At 39.1% G+C, this 25351-nt stretch overlaps 1 protein-coding gene and 1 non-coding gene across 2 annotated transcripts; one reads left to right on the forward strand and one right to left on the reverse strand.

Annotated features, from left to right (window-relative positions):
• The first annotated feature begins 2341 nt into the window (after positions 1 to 2341).
• Positions 2342 to 2448, forward strand: LOC148584173 (small nucleolar RNA R71). The gene has a single exon (XR_015913055.1). It is a non-coding gene; the product is annotated as a small nucleolar RNA R71 (small nucleolar RNA).
• Positions 2449 to 4661: 2213 nt separating this feature from the next.
• On the reverse strand, positions 4662 to 6758 carry LOC148584174 (uncharacterized). Its single transcript, XM_088518778.1, has 2 exons — positions 6449 to 6758; positions 4662 to 4948 (listed from the first exon to the last, which is right to left on the reverse strand). The coding sequence occupies exons 1-2, from the start codon at positions 6756 to 6758 to the stop codon at positions 4662 to 4664; spliced, it is 597 nt and encodes a 198-aa protein (XP_088374904.1).
• Between the last annotated feature and the right edge of the window lie 18593 nt (positions 6759 to 25351).

Consider the following 25351-nt stretch of genomic DNA (forward strand, 5'->3'; position numbering starts at 1 on the left):
ATCTTTTTTGGTCACCTTGTTCAGTCTTCTATAGTCAATGCATACCCTCCAACCAGTCATTATTCTTGTAGGTATCAGCTCATCGTCTTCATTCTTCACCACTGTGATCCCACTTTTCTTTGGAACGACTTGAGCTGGACTTACCTACTTACTGTCTGAGATGGGGTAGATAATGCTAACATCCAATAGTTTCAATACGTCCGCCTTGACTACCACCTTCATGTGTGGGTCGAGTCTTCTTTGTACATCCCTGGTTGGCTTTGCTTCGTCTTCAAAGAATATTTGATGCATGGATTTGGCTGGACTTATCCCTTTGATGTCAGCAATGGTCTATCCCAAAGCAGTTCTATGCTCTCTAAGAACTCTCAATAGCTTCTCTTCTTCCCCAAAACTTAGATTTGCAGCAATTATTATAGGTAGTGATTTGTTCTCTCCCAAGTAGGCATATGTTAGATGCTCTCACAACTGCTTCAAGTTCAATTTTGGTGCCTAGACAATAGAAGGGACAAGAGTAGTATTAGTAGGCACAAGAGTTTCAAAGGGAGGAATGTACTTACTTGAACGTGGTGGAGAGGCCTCAAGGAGGTGCACAGCTTCAATGATGTCATCAGTAACATCTTCAAGATCTGGCTTAATGTCCTGCTATGTGAAACTATGGGTGAGGGTGGCCTCCAATGGATCACTATGTTGGACCTGGAAAACTTGATCAACAACACTTTGGATCATACAAACATTAAAGCATTCTAAATCATCATGAGGTAATTTCAATGCATCAAATATTTTGAATTCTATTTTCTCACCGTTCACCTTCATACTCACAATACCCTTTTTTCACACAAATTTTTGTTTCAGCAATTCTCATAAAGGGTCATCCTAAGATGATAGGAAAAGGCAATAGCACAGGTGATTCTTCCATATCTAATACAATAAAATCAGCAGGTAAAATAAATTCACCTACCTTTACCAAGACATCCTCAAGTATACCTCTTGGTCTTTTAATGCTTTTGTCTGCCAATTGCAAGGTGATTGAAGTTGGTTGAAGTTCCCCCAAACCCAGTGTCTCATATATAGTGTATGGTAGCAAATTAACTCCTGCTCCTAGATCCAGTAGTGCCCTTTCAAAAAGATGGTCTCCTATTCTACAAGGAATGGTAAAACTACCTGGATCTTTTAGATTCGGTGGTAGTTTTCTTAACAACACCGCACTTACCTCCTCTGTTAAAGCCATTGTCTCATGGTCTTAAAACTTCCTTTTATGAGTGCAACAATCCTTTAAAAATTTAGCAAATGAGGGAATTTGTCTAATTGCATCTAATAAAGGAATGTTAATCTCTACTTTTTCTCAAAGTCTCAAAAATGTCAAGAAGTTGTTTTTCTTTCTTTGGCTTTACTAACCTTTGAGGGAAGGGTGGTGCATTCACCTTCTCCATTTTATTTACCTTGGATGTTAAGGCTTCATCTAGAGATGCTGGTGCTGTCTTTTCAGTTTTTATGACCTTGTCATTTCTAAGAGTTGTTACAGCTTTTAGTTGCTGGTGACCGCCTAGATTAGGTATTGTTTGGGATGGAAATTCACCCTGCTTTCTTTCACTAAGCTCCTTAGCCATTTGCCCCATTGGTACTTCTAGTCTTTGAATGCCTTGAGCGGTTATTTGAATGGCTTGATCGGTTCTTTGAATCACTTGATCGGTCTTTGCATTGACTTGTTTTTTGATCAGTCATAAAGTCCTGTTGCGTAGTCACCAGGGTGCGTACCATACTCTCCAGGTCATTCTTCTTTGACGCTTGAATTGATTGACTTGCTTGTTGGGAGTTCCTCTGCTGTCCTTGAGGGTTCAGAGCATTTTGATTGTTACTCCATGAGAAATTGGGGTGGTTTCGCCACACTGGATGGTAAGTGTTGGAGTAGGGATTGTTCTTGGGAGGATAATTATTCTGTCCCACATAGTTTGCTTGTTCTTGATCTGCAGATGAATACAAGGGGCAAGTCTCAGTAGTGTGATCAAAATGAGAACATATGGCACATACCTGGGGTTGGGCAGCTGGCTGAACGTGAGAGATGTTCTGAGTATTCATGGCGTTTACAATCATATTTAATGTCTTCTGCATGACAACCATCTGATCTTGCACTCCGCTATTTACTTCATACATGCCCTTGCTCTTTACTCCTTGCCTCCCTCTCGATGAGAATTGTTGGGAGTGTTCACTCAATGTCTCAAAGATCTCTATGGCTTCCTCACTGCTCTTTTCCATCAGCACACCTCCACAAGCTGAATCAACAACACCCTTGTTAATATCATTTAAACCTTCATAAAAAGCTTGTACCTAATGATCTTGAGGTAGGTTGTGATGTGGACACTTGAGAAGTAGCGCATTAAAGTGGTCCCATGCTTCGAAGAAAAGATCTCCATCTCTCTATTGAAAAGATTGAATCTCCCTTCTAAGTTGCCTTGTCTTTTGAGCTGGGAAAAACTTTTTTAGGAACTTATTGGACAACTCGTCCCAAGTACGAATGGAATCTGCAAGCAAGGAATTATACCATAACTTAGCATTATCCTTCAAGGAAAAAGGAAACAAGACTAACTTGATTCCCTCAAAATTTAGGCCCTGGATGTGCTGAAGCTTGTAAAGATGAAAGAACTCTCTAAGGTGCAAATGTGGATCCTCAGTAGCTGTGCCCTTGAAGTGAGTCAAGGCATTGAGTATTTGCGGGGATATATAGTAATTGCCTTCCGCCTTTGGTTGATAGGCGATGCATGATGGCTGGTTAGGGTTTTTTAGGATGAAAGACTGTTTTGTAACTCTTCGCGCTGGTGGTGGATTCTCTAGAAGATCTTCCATTGTTTCCTCAACTTCCTCTTCTTCTTTAGTGTCGGAGTTGTCTCTAGCCCATTGTTGAATGGTCCGCTCAATTTCTAGATCGAGTGGAAGGATGGTTGAGGCTCGAGATCGACGATCTTGCACAAGAAAATTTGTCTCTGCAGTCATAGCAGCTTTAATGCTCCTATCCGGATACTCCCTAGAACTGCGCTCGATCGTAGATTAGAGCGCTCTATCGTACTGCGCTCGATCGCACTCGGTCTCTGTTCGATCGCAGTAACAGAATGTAGGATGTCGTAGATGAAACAGAACAGAAAATAGATAAATAAAAACGAAAAATATTTTGGATTTTTGATAAAAACATAATTAAAATTAAAAATTAAAATAACTAAACTGCGGGAAAATAATTCTAAACAAAATTTGACACAATGCCCGGCAACGGCGCCAAAAACTTGTTGTACAAATATCTATCTAAATTAATAGGCAAATAATTGTACGTTTAAACTCACAAGTGCACAAGGTCGAAACAGTAGCATAGAGTGCAAGTACGAGATCATTCCCACGAGGATTGGTAAATTTTGCTTAAAATTAATTTCAGTAAATAAAACAAGATAACAGGTTGAATTTGATGCAATAATGATAAAAGGCAGGGCTTCGATATCCACCATTAATCATGCTCAAATAATAAATTAATATGCCAATGCTTTAATCATATTATGAATACCTAATGTTTGTCAACCTAAGGGTGTGAGTGTATACTCCTTAAGCTATAGATTTGCCTAAGCAATGAGTTAGGCATGGGTGTATACTCTAACTCTTTTCTTTCTTAAAGGATTTAGCATGGGTGTATACTAAGTTGTTCTTTAAGAAAGCATAAATCTATGAAAAATCGACAAACACACGGAACCTGGGGCATGTGTGTATACTCCCGGTTTTCCATGTTGATAAACCCAAGAACCCGTAAGGAATTCTTTTGTTACTCTATTAAACCCAAGACTCAGTCATCCAAATTGATTTAATTAACTATTCCATACCACATGCATATGTTGATCAGGCAAACAAATATGAGGAATTCAATAAAACAAGAATTAATCAAGTTAAGCATCACAATATGATTATCACAAAGGCGCCAATATTGAAATATTAAATAAACATAATTAGGGCTTCAATCTAGCCCTACTAAGTAGTTTAGTTATACATGAGTTTGATGTTAAACATCTTCATAAAATAAAATAGAAAGGAAAAGAATAAAAAAACTCGAACTTGAAGATCTCCAATTCTTCTCCTTGAAAAATTGTGTGTCTACTTTGAAGGCTTAAGAGTCTATTTATAAGACTTAGGAATACTCTAGAAACCCTAAAAATGTAGGGATTGAGTCATAGTTCGCACAAGACTTCAAAACCCTAAAAGAGACACTTTCTAGAATAAGGCTGCGGCTGACTTGCCCTTCACCCACAGGTGCGCTCGATCGCAAGACTGCGATCGATCTCCTGTGTTAGGCGCTCAATTGCAAATGCGATTGAGTCTGCTTCTTGTGCACACGAGCGCGCCTTGCTCGTCTTCGCTTGGACCTCTATGGTAGTGCGCTCGAGCGCAGTAACCCTGTGATCGATCGCACTATCAAAACCTTTTGCTTGACTCAACTCTTCTAGCTTTTTCCCAATTTTGTCCTTTAAGCCCGAGACTTCCAAAAATACTTTCTTTTCTTCCAAAATCCTACAAAAACACAGAAAACATATAAAAGAACTAAAATAGCTTAAACTGACAAAACTAAGGATTAACAAATATAAGTTAAGGGCTAAAATTTTAATATTTTGGCACTTAACAAGCACAACAAGCACTCACTCAATCCCAAATTCAACCTCTCTCTGTGGTGGCAATCTAGAGTAGTCTGTTGGAAAGACATTTGGATAGTCTCGCACCATAGGGATGTCTTGCAAGTCCTTCTTCTCTTCCTTCGCTGGGGTGGTAACGAACGCCAAAAACGCTTGCCCTCCTTCAAGAATAAGCTTTTTGGCCAGAATGGCCGAAACTGTAGGAGGTAAAGATCTCACTCGCGATCCAACGTATGTAACTTCTCCTTCTCCCCACGGCTTGAGCGTAACTTGCTTCCGAGCGCAGTCGATAACTGCCAGATGTGTTGTGCAGATTTTAATATACTCGCAAGTGTACGAATCAATTGTAGTTAATAAATTTCAAGTGCGAGGTCGAACCCACAGGGAATTATATTCTTGAAAGTAATTTTAAATCTAAATTAATTAAACCCTAATCTAGTTCCAAATTTTTGAGAGAATTTTTTGTTTGAATGAAAAAGCAAAAACATAAGCAATTTAAAGTGATTGAAATCTTATGACGAAGCACTAAGGTTTCGGAATCCGCACTCACAAATTCATAACAACATAATTTCATGATCTATAATATTCCCCAAAGTTCTCACATATAAATCTTAAGTTTGTTTTACTATTGCTTCAAAGAATTAATCAAAATATCCCATGTATCCATTCATAACCCAAATCACAAAAGAAATCCAATATTTGATCAAATCATTAACTGTATCCGTAAATCACAAGAAAATATCCAATCTTTATCAAAACACCAATTGTATCCAGAGAATAAATCACAGGGAAAATCTAATTTTTAATAAAGAAAACCAAGCAATCAATTGTATTGAATAATCTTAAATCATCAAGTGTATCCTTGAATCACAAAAGATATCCAAGAATTATTCAATCCAATTGATTAGAAGTAAAACATAGAGCAATTAAACTATTAAATTAGGAAATATTACATACATGAAACAAAGTTGCTAATCATAAGTGAGGCTTCATCTTCAACCTTAGTTGAAGGTTTAGCCTCTCATGTTATTGAAAGACAAAACAAGATTGATTGAATTCATAATGTAAAATTGAGTACTTACAAATAAGACTCACAAAGTTGAGATCCAAAAGCTAGGAAAACCTTAAACTCTCTTCTTTCTCCTTTGCAATCTTGAAATTCCCTATTTATAGACCTAAAACTTAGGGTTGTACAAGTTGAAATCAGATAAAATTCGTCCAGGTTTGTATCCTTTTATTGTGGGACGATTTTGGAATAGTAAATGTCCGAATTAGGAAAATCCTATTTTATAATGAATTGTATTATCTTGAGTTAGCTTTCCAATGCCGCTTGAATCATCTCAATCAGATACTTGAGCAAAAAGTTATGGTCAAAAGATTGAGACATGTGCAGAATCTGAATTTGAATCCAATCCGAAATTTTATCCAATCTGAACTTTAATCTAATTTGATCTTTAATCCGATTTAACCATTTCTTGGATTTGGTTAAACTTAACCACATTGTCTAGGTCTTCTCAAAGTATGTTTTCTTCTGAAAAGTAGTTTTTCTTCAACGACCTACAAAATACTAAAAACACAAAACTAACACAGAACATTAGATAATAACACAGCTAAAGGATTAACACAAGTAAATTAAAGGGTCCAAATATGCAATATTTGGCACACATCAAGATGCTTAGCAAACCAATCCATTCCGAGAATAACGTCGTAACTAACCATTGGGAGAACAACTAAGTTTGCAGGAAGTATCCTTCCACAGATACTAATAGGGCATCCGCAAACTGCATGCTTACAAACTACAGTCTTCCCTACTGGGGTAGCTATAGCAAGACCAGGTTCCAAAGTTTGTACTATAAGTCTAGACAATCTTACAAACATAACAGATATGAAGGAGTGGGTGGCCCCTAAATCAAATAAAACTAAATCCTCAAATCCAAGTATAAGGACAGTACTTGTCACTGCTTCCGATCCTCCTTCCGACTCTCTTGGAACATGCGCATAAACTCGTGCTGGCGCCAAAGGCTTCTGAGTGCTCCTCTTTTTCACACAGTCCTTGCTAAGGTGACCAAATATGCCGCACTGGTAGCAAGTCCCAGTTGCCATCTTACAAGGTCCCCAATGAACCTTAAAGCACTTCTTGCACAACTCCAACAACTGACCCTTCTGTGGCGAAACTTGAGGGTTTCTGGAGGTACGTCCTTGTGACCTCTAGGGTGGAAAACTCCCCAATGCCAACCTTTTAGCTGGTTTGGCTTCTACTACCGAAGCACCAGGTCCTTGAGCCCTCCTCTTTTGATCTGCATGCTCTGTTGCGTTCTCCTTCAGACTCTCTTCGTAGATCGAAGCTCGATCCACTAGTTGGGAAAAATCGTGAATGTCGAAGTAACTCATCATAATCCTGATACGAGAGTTAAGACATGTTAAGTGCCAAAATATTCATATTTTAGCCCTTAACTTATATTTGTTAATTCCTTAGTTTTGTTAGTTTGTGCAATTTTATTTATTTTTTGTATTTTCTTGGTCTTATAGGTTTTTGGAAGAAAAGAAAGCAATTCTAGAAATATCGGGCTTAAAGAGCAAATTTGGGAAAAGTTAGAGGTTTTGGTAGAGTAATCGATCGCACGGTTATTGTGCTCGAGCGCACTACCAGCAAAATGACCAGACAAGCGCACGCGCTCATGCACACAAGAAGCAGCCTTGATCACACCTGCGATCGAGCGCCCAACATAGGAGATCGATCGCATATATGCAATCGATTGCACACGAGCTACGATTGAGCGCACCCGTGCATGAGGAGCAAGGCAATAGCGCCCTATTCCGGAAAGTCTTCTTTTTCACCCCTTCAAAACCCTAGGCGACTTAGAACGCAAAAGCTATGATTTCTATTTTTAGAGTGTTCCTAAGGCCTATAAATAGACCATTAAGCCTTTAGAATAGACACAATTCCAAGAAAAAGAATTGGAGCTCTTCAAGTTCAAGTTTTTGTGTTTATTCTTTTCCTCTTTATTTTATGAAGATGTTGAACATCAAACTCATGTGTAACTAAACTACATAGTAGGGCTAGATTGAAGCCCTAATTATGTTTATTTAATATTTCAATATTGGCGCATTTGTGATAATCATATTGTGATGCTTAACTTGATTAATTCCTGTTTTATTGAATTCCTCATATGTGTTTGCCTGATCAACATATGCATGTGGTATGGATTAGTTAATTAAATCAATTTGTATGATCAAGTCCTGGATTTAATAGAGTAACAAAAGAATTCCTCACGGGTTCTTGGGTTAATCAACATGGAAAACCAGGAGTATACACCCATGCCCTAGGTTCCGTGTGTTTGTCGATTTCCATAGATTCATGCTTTCTTAAAAAACAACTTAGTCTACACTCATGCTAAATCCTTTAAGAAAGAAAAGAATTAGAGTATACACCCATGCATAAATTCGTTGCTTCGGGAAATCTATAGCTTAAGGAGTATACACCAATGCCCTTAAGTTAGCAAACATTAAGTATTCATAATATGATTAAAGCATTGGCATATTGTTATATTATTTGAGCATGATTAGTGGTGGATATCAAAGCCCTACCTTTTTATTTGTCTTTACTTCTTTTAAATATATCAATATCAATTTCGTGACAACTTTGATATTTTAATTAATTCTAAATAAAATCAACATGCTCCATGGGAACGATCTTGTACTTGCTGCACTATACTACTGTCTTGCTCTTGTGTACTTACGAGCTAAAACATACCAATTATTATCTATTAATTTAGGTAGTATTTGGCACAACAAGTTTTTGACGCCGTTGTCGGGATTGTTTGATTTTGTTTGAAAATTTTTTTTTCCTTAGTTTATTTTTGTTTTTGTTTTTAATTTTTTTTTGTTTTCTTTTGTTTTGTTTTTGTTTTTTGTTTTGGTTTTTTTTTTTTTTTTTTTTGGTTTTTTTTTGTTTTTTTTTGTTTTTTTTTTTCCTGTTTTTTCTAGTTTTCCGCAATTACTGTTCTGCTTCCGGAGGTGCGCTCGAGCGCCCATTCTAGGGTGATCGAGCGCACGAGCAAGTGTGATCGATCACACATCCAGACAGGAGCACAGAAACTGTTATAATTACAAATCTAATTTTTTATTTTCTTTTCATGCAGGGCAGTTGAGTCTGCATCTTCGTAAGTTTCATTTTTAATTTTGTTTTTAATTTTCCTTTTTATTTTTCCTTTTTGTTATTTTATTTCTGATTTCACACACATGGGGAGGCATTCCGACACCCCATGGACCATGTTCATTTTGCCATGATCCTTATCACCATGTTAGAGAATGTCCTTCAATAACACAAATTTCTAACAATTCTTTTGGGCATATGAACACATCGGTCACTAGACCGGGGAACAACCACTATTTTGATTCCTGTAACCCGTCATGGAGCCAACAGTCTAATCTCTCATGGTAAGCTCAAGCTCTTGAAATTCATGCTCCATAATTTCATGGACTGCAACATCAATCATAGCAGCAGTTCCATAATCATGCATATTCCCCTCAATCAGCTCCACAACAGCAATATCAGGCTGAGCCCCCTCCTCCTAAGGTCTCTGAAGAGTTGTTAGATAAGATCAGAATATTGACCGAGACTACACAACAAGCAATTAAGGAGATGAAGAACTCTTGCTTGCAAGCAATTACAAGGACGGAGGCCCACCTCAAACAAACCACATATTTTCTCATGGAGACCAAGTTACGAAAAATTAAGATGGAAACCATCCGATCAAGATTGGGGTTCCCAAACATGTTAGTAGTCGAGTGTTTAGGTCGGAGTGGTGGTCTAGTACTTTTATGGGGAGATGACATTGAGGTCGAAATCCAAAATTTTAGCCAACGCCATATCAATGGCATGGTAAAATTTCCGGCTGAGTAGACAATGCCATGGAAGTTTACGAGGTTCTATGGACACCCGGACCCAACCAAGAGGCATGAAGCTTGGGCAATGCTTAAATACTTGAAACAAGTACCCCCCTATCCATGGGTATGCATTGGGGATTTTAATGAAGTCATTTTTTCCTCGGAGAAGTGGGGGGGCAATGAACATCCAGTTAGCAAAATGATTGATTTTTAGTCGACACTGGCAAGCTGTGACTTATCTGATCTGGGGTTTAAAGGCCCCAAGTATACATGGTGCAACTTTCGGAAAGGGTCGAAATTCATAAAGGAGTGGTTGGACCGGAGTGTAGCAAACAAAGGGTGGAGAGACCTTTTTCCAGAGGCTGAGGTGTTAGTAGATGTGGTCACCTGTTCTGACCATTGCCCTTTAACTTTATGGTTAAAACTGGAGAGAACAGGAGGTGGGGGAAAAAAATCTTCTAGGTATGAAGCCCACTGGGAGATGGACGAGGGGTACCGTGAGGTCATCTCGGGAGTATGGCCTGGTAGGAGGGTGTTGGATGGGAATGCTTGGAATGATGTGGCCACGAATCTCTCAAAATGCAAAGCCGGGCTTGCTTTATGGAGAAGGACGCAGAATGGGTCTCTGTTAGGTAATATTGCTAGGATCCAAAAATGGCTTATTACCGAGCATGATAGTGAAGAGGCTAGTAGTAGGGAGTGGGTGCTTTCATTGCGGCGTGAGTTGTAGGGGCTTATGGCGAGAGCAGATATTTATTGGAAGCAACGAGCTAAAGCCGAGTGGCTAAGGAATGGCAATCGTAATACACGCTACTATCATGCATGCGCGTCCTCACGTAGAAAATCAAGTCGCATTTCTAGTATACTTGACGATAAGAACCATCAGTGCTCGACGGCTGAGGAGGTAACATGTGCATTCATAAATTATTTTCATGGCCTTTTTGCTGAGGTTCCTACAGAGGAGATGGAATCATGTGTTCAAAACATGAATAGAAGGGTGACAGAAGATATGAATGCTTCTCTTCTTAAACCTTTTATGGCCGATGAAGTATACCATGCGCTCCATCAAATGGCTTCGTCCAAGGCCCCGGGTCTCGATGGTTTTTCTGCTGGCTTTTATCAAACAAATTGGGAGATTATGGGCGAGGATATAACCCATGCCATTTTAGGTACTCTTAATTCCGGAATAATGCCCCCTTGGTTGAATATGACAAACATTGCTTTAATTCCAAAGGTGAAAAGGCCTAATAGTGTCACGGATTTTAGGCCTATTAGTCTTTGTAAAGTTTTGTATAAGGTGATTTCAAAGATTTTGGCTAACAGATTGAAGCTCCTCTTGCCCCAAATTATTTCTCAAACGCAAAGCGCTTTTGTACCCGGCCGATTAATTACAGACAATGTTTTGGTGGCATATGAGACTTTGCACACGATGCATGCTCGAATGAGGGGTAAGCAGGGATTTATGGCAATTAAATTGGATATGACCAAAGCATATGACTGGGTGGATTGGAATTTTCTCGTGATTGTGATGAGAAAATTGGGGTTTGCTAAACGGTGGATTGATTTGATTATGATGTGTGTCACAACTGTCAACTATGGCGTTCTCGTTAATGGCCAGGTTTGTGGGTCTATCAAACTAGGAAGGGGTATTAGGCAAGGAGATCCTATCTCCCTTTATCTTTTCCTCCTTTGTGCGGAGGTTTTAAGCACTTTGGTGGTCAAAGCCAACGAAGATGGGGTATTGACAGGGGTTCTCACATCGAAAAGGGGGCCTCGAATCAGTCACATTTTCTTTGCGGACGACAACCTTTTGTTTTGCAAAGCCAGCATGGTGGAATGGCATTCTTTGACGGAGGTGTTACGAAGGTATGAGTTGGCTTCGGGTCAACGACTCAATACTCACAAGGCCTCCATATATTTTAGCAAAAATACATCGTTAGAGAGCAAGGTTGCGATTTTGGATGAAGCGGGTATTCCGGCTACGCAAAGGTATGACAGTTATTTGGGATTACCGGCTTTGGTGGGGAAATTCCGTACAGCCGCATTCCGGGGTATTATTGACAGGGTGCGGAAACGCCTGCAAGATTGGAAGCTTAAGTTCCTATCGCAGGCCGGTAAAGAGATTTTACTTAAAGCGGTGATGCAGGCTATTACCACATATTGCATGAGCATCTTCCTTCTCCCAAAAGCTTTATGTGTTGAAATAAATACATAAATACGAAAATTCTGGTGGGGACAATATGGGAAAGAAGCTGGGATTAATTGGATGAGTTGGGATTGCATGGGTCTCTCTAAAGCTTCCGGGGGATGGGCTTTCGCGACTTCACTTGCTTTAATAAAGCGATTTTGGCTAAGCAAAGCTGGAGACTATGGAATAATTCGGACAGTTTAGTGGCCCACGTGATGAAGGGAAAATACTACTCGGATAGGTCAGTCTTGGAGGCTAAAGTTGGACGACGACCCTCGTTCGCTTGGCGTAGCATTCACTGCTCTTGTGCTCTTCTTCAGGAAGGGCTGATGTGGAGGGTGGGAAATGGTTCTACTATAAGGATCTGGAAAGACCGTTGGCTTCCCTCACATAGCACTGGTCGGATTAGTTCTCCCCCGGTTGTCCTACATTCGGATGCTACTGTCAGTGAGCTGCTAGACGGGGAGTCAAAGTGGTGGAATACCCAACTCTTGGCTTCAATTTTTGACCCAGAAGTTGTTCAACTGATTATGTCAATCCCTCCCAGCTATACCAACCAACCAGATACACTTATCTGGAGAGGCACGACCAATGGATTGTTTACGGTGAGGAGCGCATATCACATGCAGAAGGAGGTTCTCCAAAGGGACCAGGCTGAATGCTCATCAAAGGAGGGCTTTCTTATATTTTGGAAGAACTTGTGGGCTTTGCCGATCCCCCCTCCTGAAAAAAATTTCCTTTGGAGAGCTAGTCATGATATTTTGTCGACATGGGAAAATTTATGTTATAAGAGGATTATTTCTGATAACTCATGTCCCTTATGTGGTTTGGCGGTGGAGTCTGTTATTCACATCCTATGGCAGTGCCCGTCTGCTATGGATATGTGGAGCTTGGCATGTGCTAAGATACAGAAGAGTTCCTTTGAGGGAACGAGCTTCAGATTTGTGGTTGAGTCTTTGTTCAATAAGTGTTCGTTGGATGAAATGGTGCAATTTGCGGGGTTGGCCAGACGAATATGGTTGAGACGCAATGAAGTGGTTTTTGGAGGCCCGATGCTTTCCCCTCAGACGATGATTCTACGGACAACCCAGGCTATAGAGGAGTTCCAGTCTGTTCTAGCGCAGTGAGAGACGTTACAACCAGCTCCCATGGAGTCTCCCCCCTGTTCGTGGACTCCTCCATCCCCGGCATGGGTCAAGGCCAACTGGGACGCTTCCTTGGACACTCAACGAGGCATTATGGGGTGTTCAGTGGTGATTCATGGCCACAGGGGACAGTTGATTATGGCCAAATGCTTGTCTCACATGGGTTGTCCTTCACCGTTAGCTGCAGAAGCTCTCGCGGCTCTAATGGCGGTTTAGCTGAGTAAGGAACGAGGCTTTCAGCAGGTTCATTTTAAGGGAGATGCTAAATCTGTTGTTGACGCAATCAACTATGCCAAAGTAGATAAGAGTCGCTTGGGCCATGTGATGGACAGTTTAAAGATGGAGATCCAGTCTCTTCCCCTCTGGAAAATGTCTTTTATTCAGCGTGAAGGGAATAACATTGCCCATGTTCTGGCTAAGCATGCTTTACAGCATGTTTTGGAAAAAATGTGGGAGGTACCACCGGATTGTATTCGTGATTTATTATTACTGGAGCAATTTGCTCTGGTCCATTGATTTTAATGAAAATTCAATATTTATTCAAAAAAAAAAAAAAAAAAACATATTTTCTCAAAGAAGAAGCGCTCCAAAGTCAGTTGGTGACCAATCCCAATGGACACTACATGGAGGAAGAGAGTATTTGCTATCATGAAGAGGAACCATCTCCCATTTATGATCATTCAGATTCCTCTCCACATCAACAATATCACGAAGAGATACCTCCTCCGAAAAGTTCTACCCTAGAAGAAACAATGTTAGCTTATCTTAGCCAAATGGAGGAAATTAAGCGATCATTTGAAGGAACGAATAACTCTCGCACGCAATCATTTGACAGAATGGAGGCTCACCTCAAGCAAATAGCAAATATACTTAAAAAAGAAGAAAAAGAGTGTCAATTTCAATTGGTAGCCAATGCAATTGAGCACTACATAGAGGATGAGGGGACTTACTGTCATGAGCAAGCTGTCACATTGAGGAGTGAAGAGGTGGTTGAAAATTAGGTGGAAGAGAGGAAGGATGAGCAAAAGGAGATTCCACAAGAACAACATTGGGAAAGAGAAAAGAGCACTGAGAATTCTTCAACATCAACTCTTATTCCCGAAGTACCAAGAGTCCAGGAGAGAAGTCTGCTATAGCTACCAAATGAGCAAATTGAGGACATCAAGATAGAAAAGCTCCCTGAGTTTTCTTCTTTTTTTATTCCAATTCATGATTCCCCACCAGATGAGAAACTGTTTGAGAAAACTTTAGAGTGGTCCACCCTCATCTACAGACACTTGGAATCCCCCTGTTATAGAAAAAATTCATTCTCTTTGGTGCAAAAGAAGAAAAGACCGGTGTTTCAAGTTTAAACTTAAAGGTCAAAAAGCATCAAGTGCTTCAATGAAGGGGATTCCGTTGCTTGGCAGATCCCCTATATTTTGACTAAATGAGTCAGCTCCACAGGATCGAGCGCAGACACTACGCACTCGAGTCCTCCATCTGGGTCCATGATCTCCAACCAGGTTTTATCGTTACCATTGTTGTTCCAATTCATTCTTTGATTATATATATATATTTGTTTACAGCAATGTGTTGCACTTTACTAGTATTTGGTTGGAGTATCATCTAGTGTTCTAGTTTTATTTTGTTAATTTTAGATTTGTTGTTCTTTGTTTTAGTCTTTTTACCAAAAAAAAATAAAAAAAAATTGGCATTCTGTTTCTGCGACCGAGCGCATCACCACCATAAACTCACATCCCTACGCAAGTACAATCGAGCGCACTCGAGCAGAGAGTCACGTGACCTATTTTCAGGTCATCTCCCCCATTCCCCTCTCAATTTTTTTCCCCTGCGCCGTAACCCCTCTCCACCTCGCATCTGTAGTCATCTATCACCGCACCACCCCACCTTTCAAGGAAAGGATATTGAAGTGACTTTAGTCGACATTGCCATTACTCTAAAGTGCAATGATGAGCACCCTCCAGAGGAAGCACCGTTTGAGGCACAACCTCCCAGGTTCTACGTTGCAAATATAATTGCGAACATGTGTGGAGGGCAGTTTGCGGACAAGCATAATAATGTTGGCAGCAGGGCCAAGATACCTTCACAACTCTGGCTTATGAACTCTATTCTTCATTGCAATGCCTTTCCCTTGGGACACAAAACTCAAAGGCAAGATATATTCCTCCAAACACTTTACGCCTTTCATAAAGGTTTTTGGTGTTCCAATCCTGCGATTATTTGGAGCCAAATTCACAAGTTTTGGAGTGGGGTGCATTTAGGGGGGTTGCCCTTTCCATATTTACTCACTCACATACTTTGGAAAAAGGGCATAAAGGGCACCTCAGAAGTTGAACCAATCACCAAAACCCTACGGTTTGGCATAAGACAATGGAATCAAAGTTGTTCACACATGCAAAGGGTACCTCAAGCACCAGCAGCTGAGGCGGAAGAGTTTGAGGAAGAGCCTATGGAAGAAGATGAACCTGCAGCGCAGGAAGAAGAAGCGGAGGAGGAGACTGTCACTCTAGGCGGGCACCCTATCGTTCTATCAGTGAAAAGGTGGCAAAACTCCAGAGAAAGCTAGCAGATCAAAGATGAGAGGCTCGGGAGGAGAAAGTCCTAACAGAGCAAAGATTAACCAACCTAGAAGTACTGATATGGTCCATTCTAAACCGATTGCCATCACCTTTAGGAGCATCTTCTTCGGGACAGCAGTGAGAGGAGAACAATAGTCCGGCTGAAGACGTTAAACTTAGCCCTCATGGGAGGCACCTCACAGTTTATCCTGTTATTTTTTTTATTTGTTTTTCAGTTTATTTTTATGTTTATCTATAGTTTCTTTTTGTTTCCTTTTTATTTGTTTGAGTGTTTTGTTTTGCAGGGACAAGTGTGCTTCAGTTCAAGTTTGGGGGTGTGCTATGAGCCATGCTATTCCAGACAGTTCACCTATCTCCCAGGTAAATTCTTTTCATATTATAGACACATTGGGGACAATGAGTAATTTAAGTTTGGGGGTATGGGAGATACATTTACACACACTTTGTCCTAGTTTTATTTTGTGATTTGTAAAAAAAAATAAAAAATAAATAAAAGGAAAAAAAAAATGCATGTTCATGTTTGTCTTGAAATTTTGGTTGATCTTAAAAATTGTGATTTGATTTCATTGGCAAGCTTAAAATTTTGAACACATGATCTAATGATATGATTTTTCAGTTTGGTTACTTGCTTTAGGCAGTTGAGAATTTACATGTTTGATCTGATCTTTCTCACAAGCACATTAGCAAGAAATTTGTGGGGTATGACATGAAAGTCTGATGTGTGTATTTCTATGTCTTGGGTGAAACTGGATGATCTCTTAGGATACTTTCGCATATATATATATATATGATAAAAAATAAATTAAAAAAAAAAAAAAAAAAGATCATTGATAAGTTTTTCACTAAGTAGACCTCTTGCCTCATTAAGCATTGAGTGATCATGTCAAAAGGTGAAGAATTTTGATTTGGTTAATATCATGGTTAGTTTGGTTTCGTAGCCTTTTTTACTCGAGTTAGTAAGTCCTTAAGGGTCTTTTACACCTAATGCCCTAAAACCACCTGGTTTGGGAGTCATTGACCTAGCACTCGATACATGGGTGAATTAGAAAGTTTAAGGGAACAAAACATTGCACAGCCTGAAAAAAAAAAAAAAAAAGAAAAAAAAAGAAAAGAAAAAGGAAACGTTATGCCATAGTTATTCACTCTAATGGGGATTTCAATGAACTTTGAGATAGTGAGACATTGCACGTTGAAAATAATTGGAAGCTTCATATTTGTGTGCTAGTTCACTTTACACTGTTTGGAACTTATGATGCCTTAGCCTGTCTTTTGTAAGTGATTAGACTTTAAAATTCAAATTCATTGTGAAGATGTAGTTTATCTTTTTAAGTTTGCTAATGAATGAAAATAATGGTTTGGGTGACGCATGAATTTTGAATAACATGAATTGTGCATAATGTTTCTGGGTAATATTCCTGGAAAACCCTCACGAGACTTCACTCGTCTTCTAGGGAATGTTTAGAGGTTTAAAAGGCTTGTTGCATATGCTAAATGCAATCGTACATCCCACGAAAGATGGATTTATCTTTTTGTTTTTGTTTTTGTTTTTTAGTTTGTTTTTAGTTTTGTATTGCTAAGGGACTAACAATATGTAAGTTTGGGAGTGTGTTAAGTGCCAAAATATTCATATTTTAGTCCTTAACTTACATTTGTTAAATCCTTAGTTTTGTTAGTTTGTGTTATTTTATTTCATTTTTGTATTTTCTTTGTTTTGCAGGTGTTTGAAAGAAAAGAAAGCATTACTAGAAGTATTGGGCTTAAAGGACAAAGGTGTAAAACACCTATAAAACAAAGGTGTCCTTTAAGCCCAATACTTCTAGGAATGCTTTCTTTTCTTCCAAACACCTATAAAACAAAGAAAATACAAAAAGGAAATAAAATAGCACAAACTAACAAAACTAAGGATTTAACAAATGTAAGTTAAGGGCTAAAATATGAATATTTTGGCTCTTAACACACCCCCCCAAACTTACATATTGCTAGTCTCTTAGCAATACAAAACAAAAAACAAACTAAAAAGCAAAAAACAAAAAGATAAATTCATCTTTCGTGAGATGTACGATTGCATTTAGCATATGCAACAAGCCTTTTAAACCTCTAGGCATTTCCTAGAGGACGAGTGAAGGCTCGTGAGGGTTTTTCAGAAATGTTACCAACAGACATTATGCACAAGTTCATGTTATTCAAAATTAAGGTATCACTCAAAATCATGATTTTCATTCATTAGCAAGCTTAAAAAAGACAAACTTCATCTTCACAATGAATTGGAATTTTAAAGTCTAATTACTTACAAAAGATAGGCTAAGGCATCACAAATTCAAAATAGTGTAAAGTGAACTAGCACACAAATATGAAGCGTCCAATTATCTCCAATGTGCAAAGTTTCAATATCTCAAAGTTCACTGAAATCTCCATTAGAATGAATAACTATGGCATAACTTTTTTTTTTTTCTTTTTCTTTTTGGTCAGGCTGTGCAATGTTTGGTTCCCTTAAGCTTTCTAATTGACCCATGTAGCGAGTATTAAGTCAATGACTCCAAAACCAGATGGTTTTAGGGCATTAGGTGTAAAACACCCATAATGACTTACTAACTCAAGTCAAAAAGACTACGAAACCAACTTAACCATGACATTAACCAAATCAAAATTCTTCACCTTTTGACCTGAATACTCAATGCTTAATAAGGCAAGAGGTCCAGTTACGTAGTGAAAAAGTTATCAATGATTTTTTTTTTTTTTCACATATGTATATGCCAAAGTATCCATATAATAGATCTTCCAGTGTCACCCAAGATGTAGAAACACACACATCAGACTTTCATGTCATGCCCCACAAATTATGTGTTAATGTGCTTGTATAAGATTAGATCAAACATGTGAATTCTCAACTGCCTAAAGCAAGTAACCAAACTGAAAAATTTTATCATCAGATCATGTGTTCAAAATTTTAAGCTCACCAATGAAATCAAATCACAATTCTTTCAGATCAACCAAAATCTTAAGACAAACAAGAACATGCATATATATATATATAACAACAACAAAAACAAAAATGGGACAAAGTGTGTGTAAATGTGTTTCCCATACCCCCAGACTTAAATTATACATTGTCCCCAATGTGTCTATAACATGAAAAGAATTTGCCCAGGATATAGACGAAACTGTCTGGAATAGCATGGCTCATAGCATACCCCCAAACTTGAATGTTGGAACACTTGTCCTTAGAATAAATAAATGAAACCTAGCCTGATGGAGGACTCAAGTGCATAGAGCAAGTGTCATATGGAATAATGGCTAAATTCTGAGATTGATGACCTTGCATAAAAAAAGAAACCAATCAGATTTAGAATTTATAGCAGCTTCAGTATTGCTGGATGAAGGTGCGCTCGATCGCAGTAGTACGCTTGATTCCTCTGGTTGGGTGCTCTGTCGCACTGCTGCAGACTAGAAATACAGCAGCTTAGTACTGCTGTCTGGCAATGGTGCGGTCGATCGCAGTGGTACTTGTGCTCAATCGCACTGCCGCATGGTAACTCAAAGTTGCAGACATAAAACAGAGAAAAATTAAAACCACAAAATAAAAATAAATAAAAAATAATAAAAACTAACAGAATTTAAAAACAGAAACAGAAAACAAAAGGCAAAATAAAAGAAAACATAAAACATAAAACAAAAAATAAAAAATAAAAAATAAAAAATAAAAATAACAAAAATAAAAAATGAAAATGAAAAATAAAAGCAAAATTGAAATCAACAGCTTCAGTACTGCTGCCTGGCTGTGCACTCAATCGCAGACAATTGCGCTCGAGCGCCCATTCCTCGATCTCCCTGGAATGGGCGCTCAAGCGTATTATCGCAAAACATAAGCATATAGGTCTACCAGGCAGCAGTGCGCTCGATGGTAGTGAGACTATGCTCGATCGCATTGATGCAAATTAAATCAGATTTGCGTACAGAAACAGAAATGAAAAACAAAACAAAAAAATTAAACAAAAAAACAAAACAAAATTAAAAACTAAACAAAATAGAGAGAGAAAAAAAAAAAACAAAACAAAAAAGAAACTAAATTAAACTAAAGGAAAAAAAATTTCTAGACATAATTTAACACAATCCCCTGCAACGGCGCCAAAAACTTGTTATGCCAAATACCCACATAAATTAATAGGCAAATACTTGGTGCATTTTACTCGCAAGTGCACAAGATCAAACGATAGTATAGCAGGCAAATACTAGATCATTTCCACGAGGATTGGTAAATTATATTTAGAAGTAATTTCCTATTTAATTAACAGATAAAACTTAATTGTCACGATTGAATTAAAATAAAGAAATAAAATAAAAGATAAACTAGAACTAAAAAGGATTAGGGCTTTGATATTCACCACTAATCAGACTAATTAAGATAACAATATGCCAATGCGCCAATCATACCGGTATATTTAATGTTTGCCAACCTAAGGGTATAGTTGTTTACTTCTTAAGCTATTGATTTTCCTAAGCAATGAATTAGGCATGGGTGTCTACTCTAATTCTTTTCTTTCTTAAAGGATTTAGTATGGGTGTCTACTAAGTTGTTCTTTAAGGAAGCATAAATTTGTGAAAATCGACAAACACATGAGGCCTAGGCCTTGGGTGTCTACTCCCGGTTCGCCATGTTGATTAACCCAAGAACCCAGTGTGGATTTCTTTTGTTACTCTTATTAAACCCAGGACTTGATCATCCAAATTGATTTCATTAACTAATCCACACCACATGCATATGTTGATCAAACAAACACATATGAGGAATTCAAGAAAACAGGAATTAATCAAGTTAAATACACCAAAACATAATTGTAGCAAAGGCGCCAATATTGAAATCCTAAATAGACATGATTAGGACTTCAATCTAGCCCCAATTAAAATATAAACTACATAACAAAATAAAAGGTGGAAGAGAAGAAAAACTCAAACTCCTCTTGATCTAGCCTTCAATTCCTTTCTAGAGCTTGTGCCTCTTTCTCCACACTTTTTTCTAGAAGCTAAGAGGCGTATTTATAGGCCTAAAGAAATCCTAGAACCCCTAGTAAACCTAGAAAATTCGTAGGGTTTAGTCCTATTACAAGTGGGACTTAGAATATCCTAATATGGAAGGAAAGGGAATTTTGGCCGCAGCTGACTGTTCTCCAGCGCACGGGTGCAATCGATCGCAGCCCGCGTGGGCTCGATCGCATGTCTGCGATCTAGTCTCCTTGTGTGCGCACGAGCACAAGGCTGCACTCGCTCGTCTGGACCTCTCTGGAAGTGCGCTCGATCGCAGGTCCCCTACGATCGATTGCATTACCAGAATGCTTTTGCTTGCTTCAAATCTTCTAACTTTTTTCCAATTTTGTCCTTTAAGCCCAATACTTCTAGGAATGCTTTCTTTTCTTCCAAACACCTATAAAACAAAGAAAATACAAGAAGGAAATAAAATAGCACAAACTAACAAAACTAAGGATTTAACAAATGTAAGTTAAGGGCTAAAATATGAATATTTTGGTATTTAACAAGGTGCTGCTCTGTAAACGAAATGTCCACTGGTTCAGGGTGACCATCGGTCACAGGACTGCTGATTTCTAGCTCGTTAGGTCCGGTTGCTGGGTTGATTCAGGGCAGCATTCTATGCAACGAAGAGCAAAGTTTGAACCGACTTGTCTAGAACCGAGCGACCAACCTAGAGGTTAAGCCCTAACAACTTATCTATCCTATAATTTGGTGTGATAATAGCCTAGGTTCTCTTCTTCTTTTTACCCTAAAGTCTTTTCAAAGCATAAGGCTCTGATACCAACTGTAACGACCCCGATGAAAATTAGTTAACTGGTAACTATCTTCATGGTTCGATTCAGGGATCATAACCACTCATAAGCGAGAGACTTTAGCGGAAGACTTTTCTAGACTTTAGGAATAGAGAGTAATAATGAAACATTTACACAACATTCATGAGAGTAAACATAATTCCTCATAGATTAAAAGAAGTCACCAAATGTACCGGTCATCAGACCATCATCAAAACAAAAGGATTACATTCCTCAAATACATAGTTGTCTTACAAAAGATCAACAGATCAAATCCTAAGCTTAAGTAATGCTAATGAGATAATAATCTCGATCATCTCTGCCCAGGTAGTTCCTCTATCATCCCACATGGATATCAACCATACCGGGTCCATATCTTCAAAAACGACTCTAATTAGGTCCTAAGCAATCACCCAAGTCCGGTCCATAGGTATCACCGTCTATGCTAGCTCAACCGCGCAATTATTCATAATGAAGGGCGAAGACATAAAATAAAAAGAAAGGGGTAAGTCTAAGACTTAGTGAATATTAACACAGATAATACCCATGCCAGTTTAGTAATGAACTCTGGTTTTTATAAAATATGCAACAGTTTCATCATGACAATTTATTATAAGCGTGATATAGATATATGATATATGCATATGATATAAAGTAACAGTCATACTTCAATAGTATGATCTATCCGAGATATTACCCATTCTCAGCAAGGTTGGCGTTGTCCCAAGGAACCTATAATATAGTGCCAATGCCTCAGCCATTGTAACATCTCACCCCAATGACACACAATATTATCCGCTTTTGGCTCCACTCGAACCAGACTTCCCAAGAGGTCACCCATCCTAGTACTACTCCAGCAGAAGCACGCTTAACTGCGGAGTTCTGATGGGATCATGACCATCACGGCTTTAAAACGCGTTGTTGTCATTAAAGGTGTAGTATACATTTAAGCACATCCTCATCTCCATACCTAGGCAATGTGGGACGTCACAATCACCCCTCTTAGGACCCAGCGTCCCCACTGGTGACCCTCATGGGATTAGCCCATTCTTGGCGTCCGCCCCAGCGAGTGCCCGCTAACGACCTTCATGGGCTTGTGCACGCTCCCCCCATCTTAGGCTGGGCAATGGCTCTGATACCATTTGTAGCATCCCACCCCAATGACACATAATATTATCTGCTTTTGGCTCCCCTCAAACAAGACTTCCCAGGAGGTCACCCATCCTGGTACTACTCTAGCAGAAGCACACTTAACTGCGGAGTTCTGATGGGATCATGACCATCACGGCTTTAAAACGCGTTGTTGTCATTAAGGGTGTAGTATACATTTAAGCACATCCTCATCTTCATTCCCAGGCGATGTGGGACGTCACAGCCATTGTACGCTACCGTACATAACATTAGCGGCACGACCGAGTTTGACCTCGTGTGGCCCACACCGCTAATGATGTCCATCTAGTAGTAACCAAGTCATTTGGAAATGACTGCACCTGATCACGAAACTATTGGATCTAAAGCTCACATAACACTCACACATTTGACCATAAAGCTAACATGTATAGTAAGCTCAAGGCCATTATACCACACGTACCGGTGTACCATGTCATACGATGCAAATTATCTTGTTTGTATTTTACATGCATGTTTCTTTACAAGTCTCACTTTCATTAACATATTCAGCACAACATTTTTCTCAAAAATGCTAGAGTTCATGTGCAACAAGTATAAATCGTGAGAGTTGTAAATATGTATATTTTTTGGTACACAAATTAGACGTGCAGTTATGGGAAAAATAGTGCAGAGGATTATGTGAGTTAAAACTCACCTGGGTCTACTAAGTCCTCCGAGTAAACCTCCAAACGTTTCGGGTCCTCCAAATCTGTGGAAAACATTCTATTAGTCCTAATTCTATCTAAAAACAACCTTAGAAACATGAAAACCGAAGTTATTGGACAGCTTGGTTAAAATGGTGTTTCCCTGAATCGTTCCTAACCGTACGTCCGGTATCAAGACTGTACGTCCACCCAGAAAGTTTCAGGTAGAACCTTATTTGTTCCAAACGTCCATCTATCCTCTCAAATCGTTTCTAAACCCATCTAAATGGATTTCTAAGACCTCCTATCTCCAAACATGGCCCCCATGCAAAAGATAATACATTCGATCAAGACAAACACTAACTTTAACAAGATTAAAGCACAATCTAGCTAGAAACTAAAAACTAACAACTAAGCTAGCATTAGAACAACGTAACAACTAAGTAACGAGCTAGGTTAAAGAGCGTTACCTGTTTGAAGCGAAAATTTAAGAACTTCATCTCCTATTTCACAAAAGCTCACACATCTCACAAAACACACTCTCAAGGGTTTCTAGGAGCCTGGGAGCGTGAAATGGGTATGAAACAACGAAGGGGGGTAGGGGTATATATAGGTGAAGAAAAGCTGAGATGCTCACCAACTATTTTGAAAGTAGCGGATGTCCGATACTATTACATAGCGGTCCAAAGGTTGTATCATACGTCCAAGTATCATCTAGAGGTTTTTCAAAAAGTAGCATACGTCCAAGTGGTCCTTGGGCATACGTGCGTGTGGTCCCCAGTGTACCATTGTCAGCGTACGTACGATGGTCCCCCTGCGTACGTCCTCTACTAAAAACAGGAGTGTACGTCCGATAACCCTAGCTTATGTCCAGTCAGAAAGTCCAAAATTCCAGAAAGACTCTATAGCTGACCCTAGTGACCCAATACCCAAATTAACCCCTCTTTTAACTAAGTCACCTAAGCTTAGTTAATTATTTGGGTCACTACAGTATGTGTGTGGGGTTGTGAGTGTTCTTGGAGAAGAAGGAGGTCTTCTTGGAGAGCTTGCTCTGTTGAGGTAACCACTGCCTTTTCCCTTGTGTTTTGTTAAGTTGTTAAGTTAAGCCTCTTGTTTTGATAGTAGCTTAGTTGTTAATATCTAGAAGTTAAGCTTTAATCTCGTTATAGACTTTTCCTTTCCATTAGACTTAATCTTGTTGTTCAGAGGCGTTGTTTTGGATAGGAGGTGTTAGAAACCCTTTCTGTAGCCCTAGAACTAGTTGAGGAGGCTCGGGGGAGCATTGGACCAAATGAGGTTCCACCTGATCCTCTTTGACCGAGTGCTCGCCCCTAGGGGCATAGCACTCGCCCAAAGATGTTATAAGGAACGTCGTCTTGGCCCGACACTCTACCGCCTCTGTTTTTGCTTCTTAGGTTCGTTTTAATTGGACTGAGGACTAATAGTAGGTTTTCTACAGATTTGGAGAGCCCGAAACGTTTGAAGGAATACTCAGAGAGTTTATTCAACCCAGGTGAGTTTTAAATCACATAATGCTCGCAATTTATTTTCCCACTTTGCACGACTATTTTGTGTACCAAAACATGCATATTTACAACGCTCATGATATACACTCTGCTGCACATAAACTCTATCATTTGTGAAAGTGTGCTACTTAACAAGATAATGACACTGAGACTTGTAAAAGCATGCATGTAAAATACGGACAAGAGTAATTGCGTCATATGTCATGGTACACCGGTATGTGAGGGATAACGGCTATGGGCTTACTATACATGTTAACTTTATGGTTAAATGTGTGTGTTGTTATATGGGCCTTGGATCCAATGGTTGTTTCGTAATTGGGCAGCCTTAACGGGTGGTCACTACAGGATGTACATCATTAGTAGTGTGGGCCACCCGAGGTCGGAGTCGGTCGGGCTACTAGTGTTATGAACGGTAGCGTACAAGGGTCTGGTCACCGACATTGTATTACAAGTCCCCGGGACAGCATCAACCCAACTGAGAAGGGGTAATATCTCGGTTGACTGTCTATCACTGATTCTCATGATTATAAGCATGTACTATATCTATATTGCATCCATGGTTAACTGTCATACCTAAACTGTTGCATTCTTTACCAAACGGAGTTCATCACTAAGTGGCATGGGTATTATGTGCATTAACTCTCACTAATTCTTTGGACTTACCCTTTTTTATTTTTTCCCTCAATTATGTATAAATTGTGCGGTTTAGATAACGTAGAAGAAGATGCCTTCGGA

The sequence above is a fragment of the Corylus avellana genome, chromosome 8, assembly GCF_965113065.1.
Source record: "Corylus avellana chromosome 8, dhCorAvel1.hap1.2, whole genome shotgun sequence".
Lineage (NCBI taxonomy): Eukaryota > Viridiplantae > Streptophyta > Magnoliopsida > Fagales > Betulaceae > Corylus > Corylus avellana.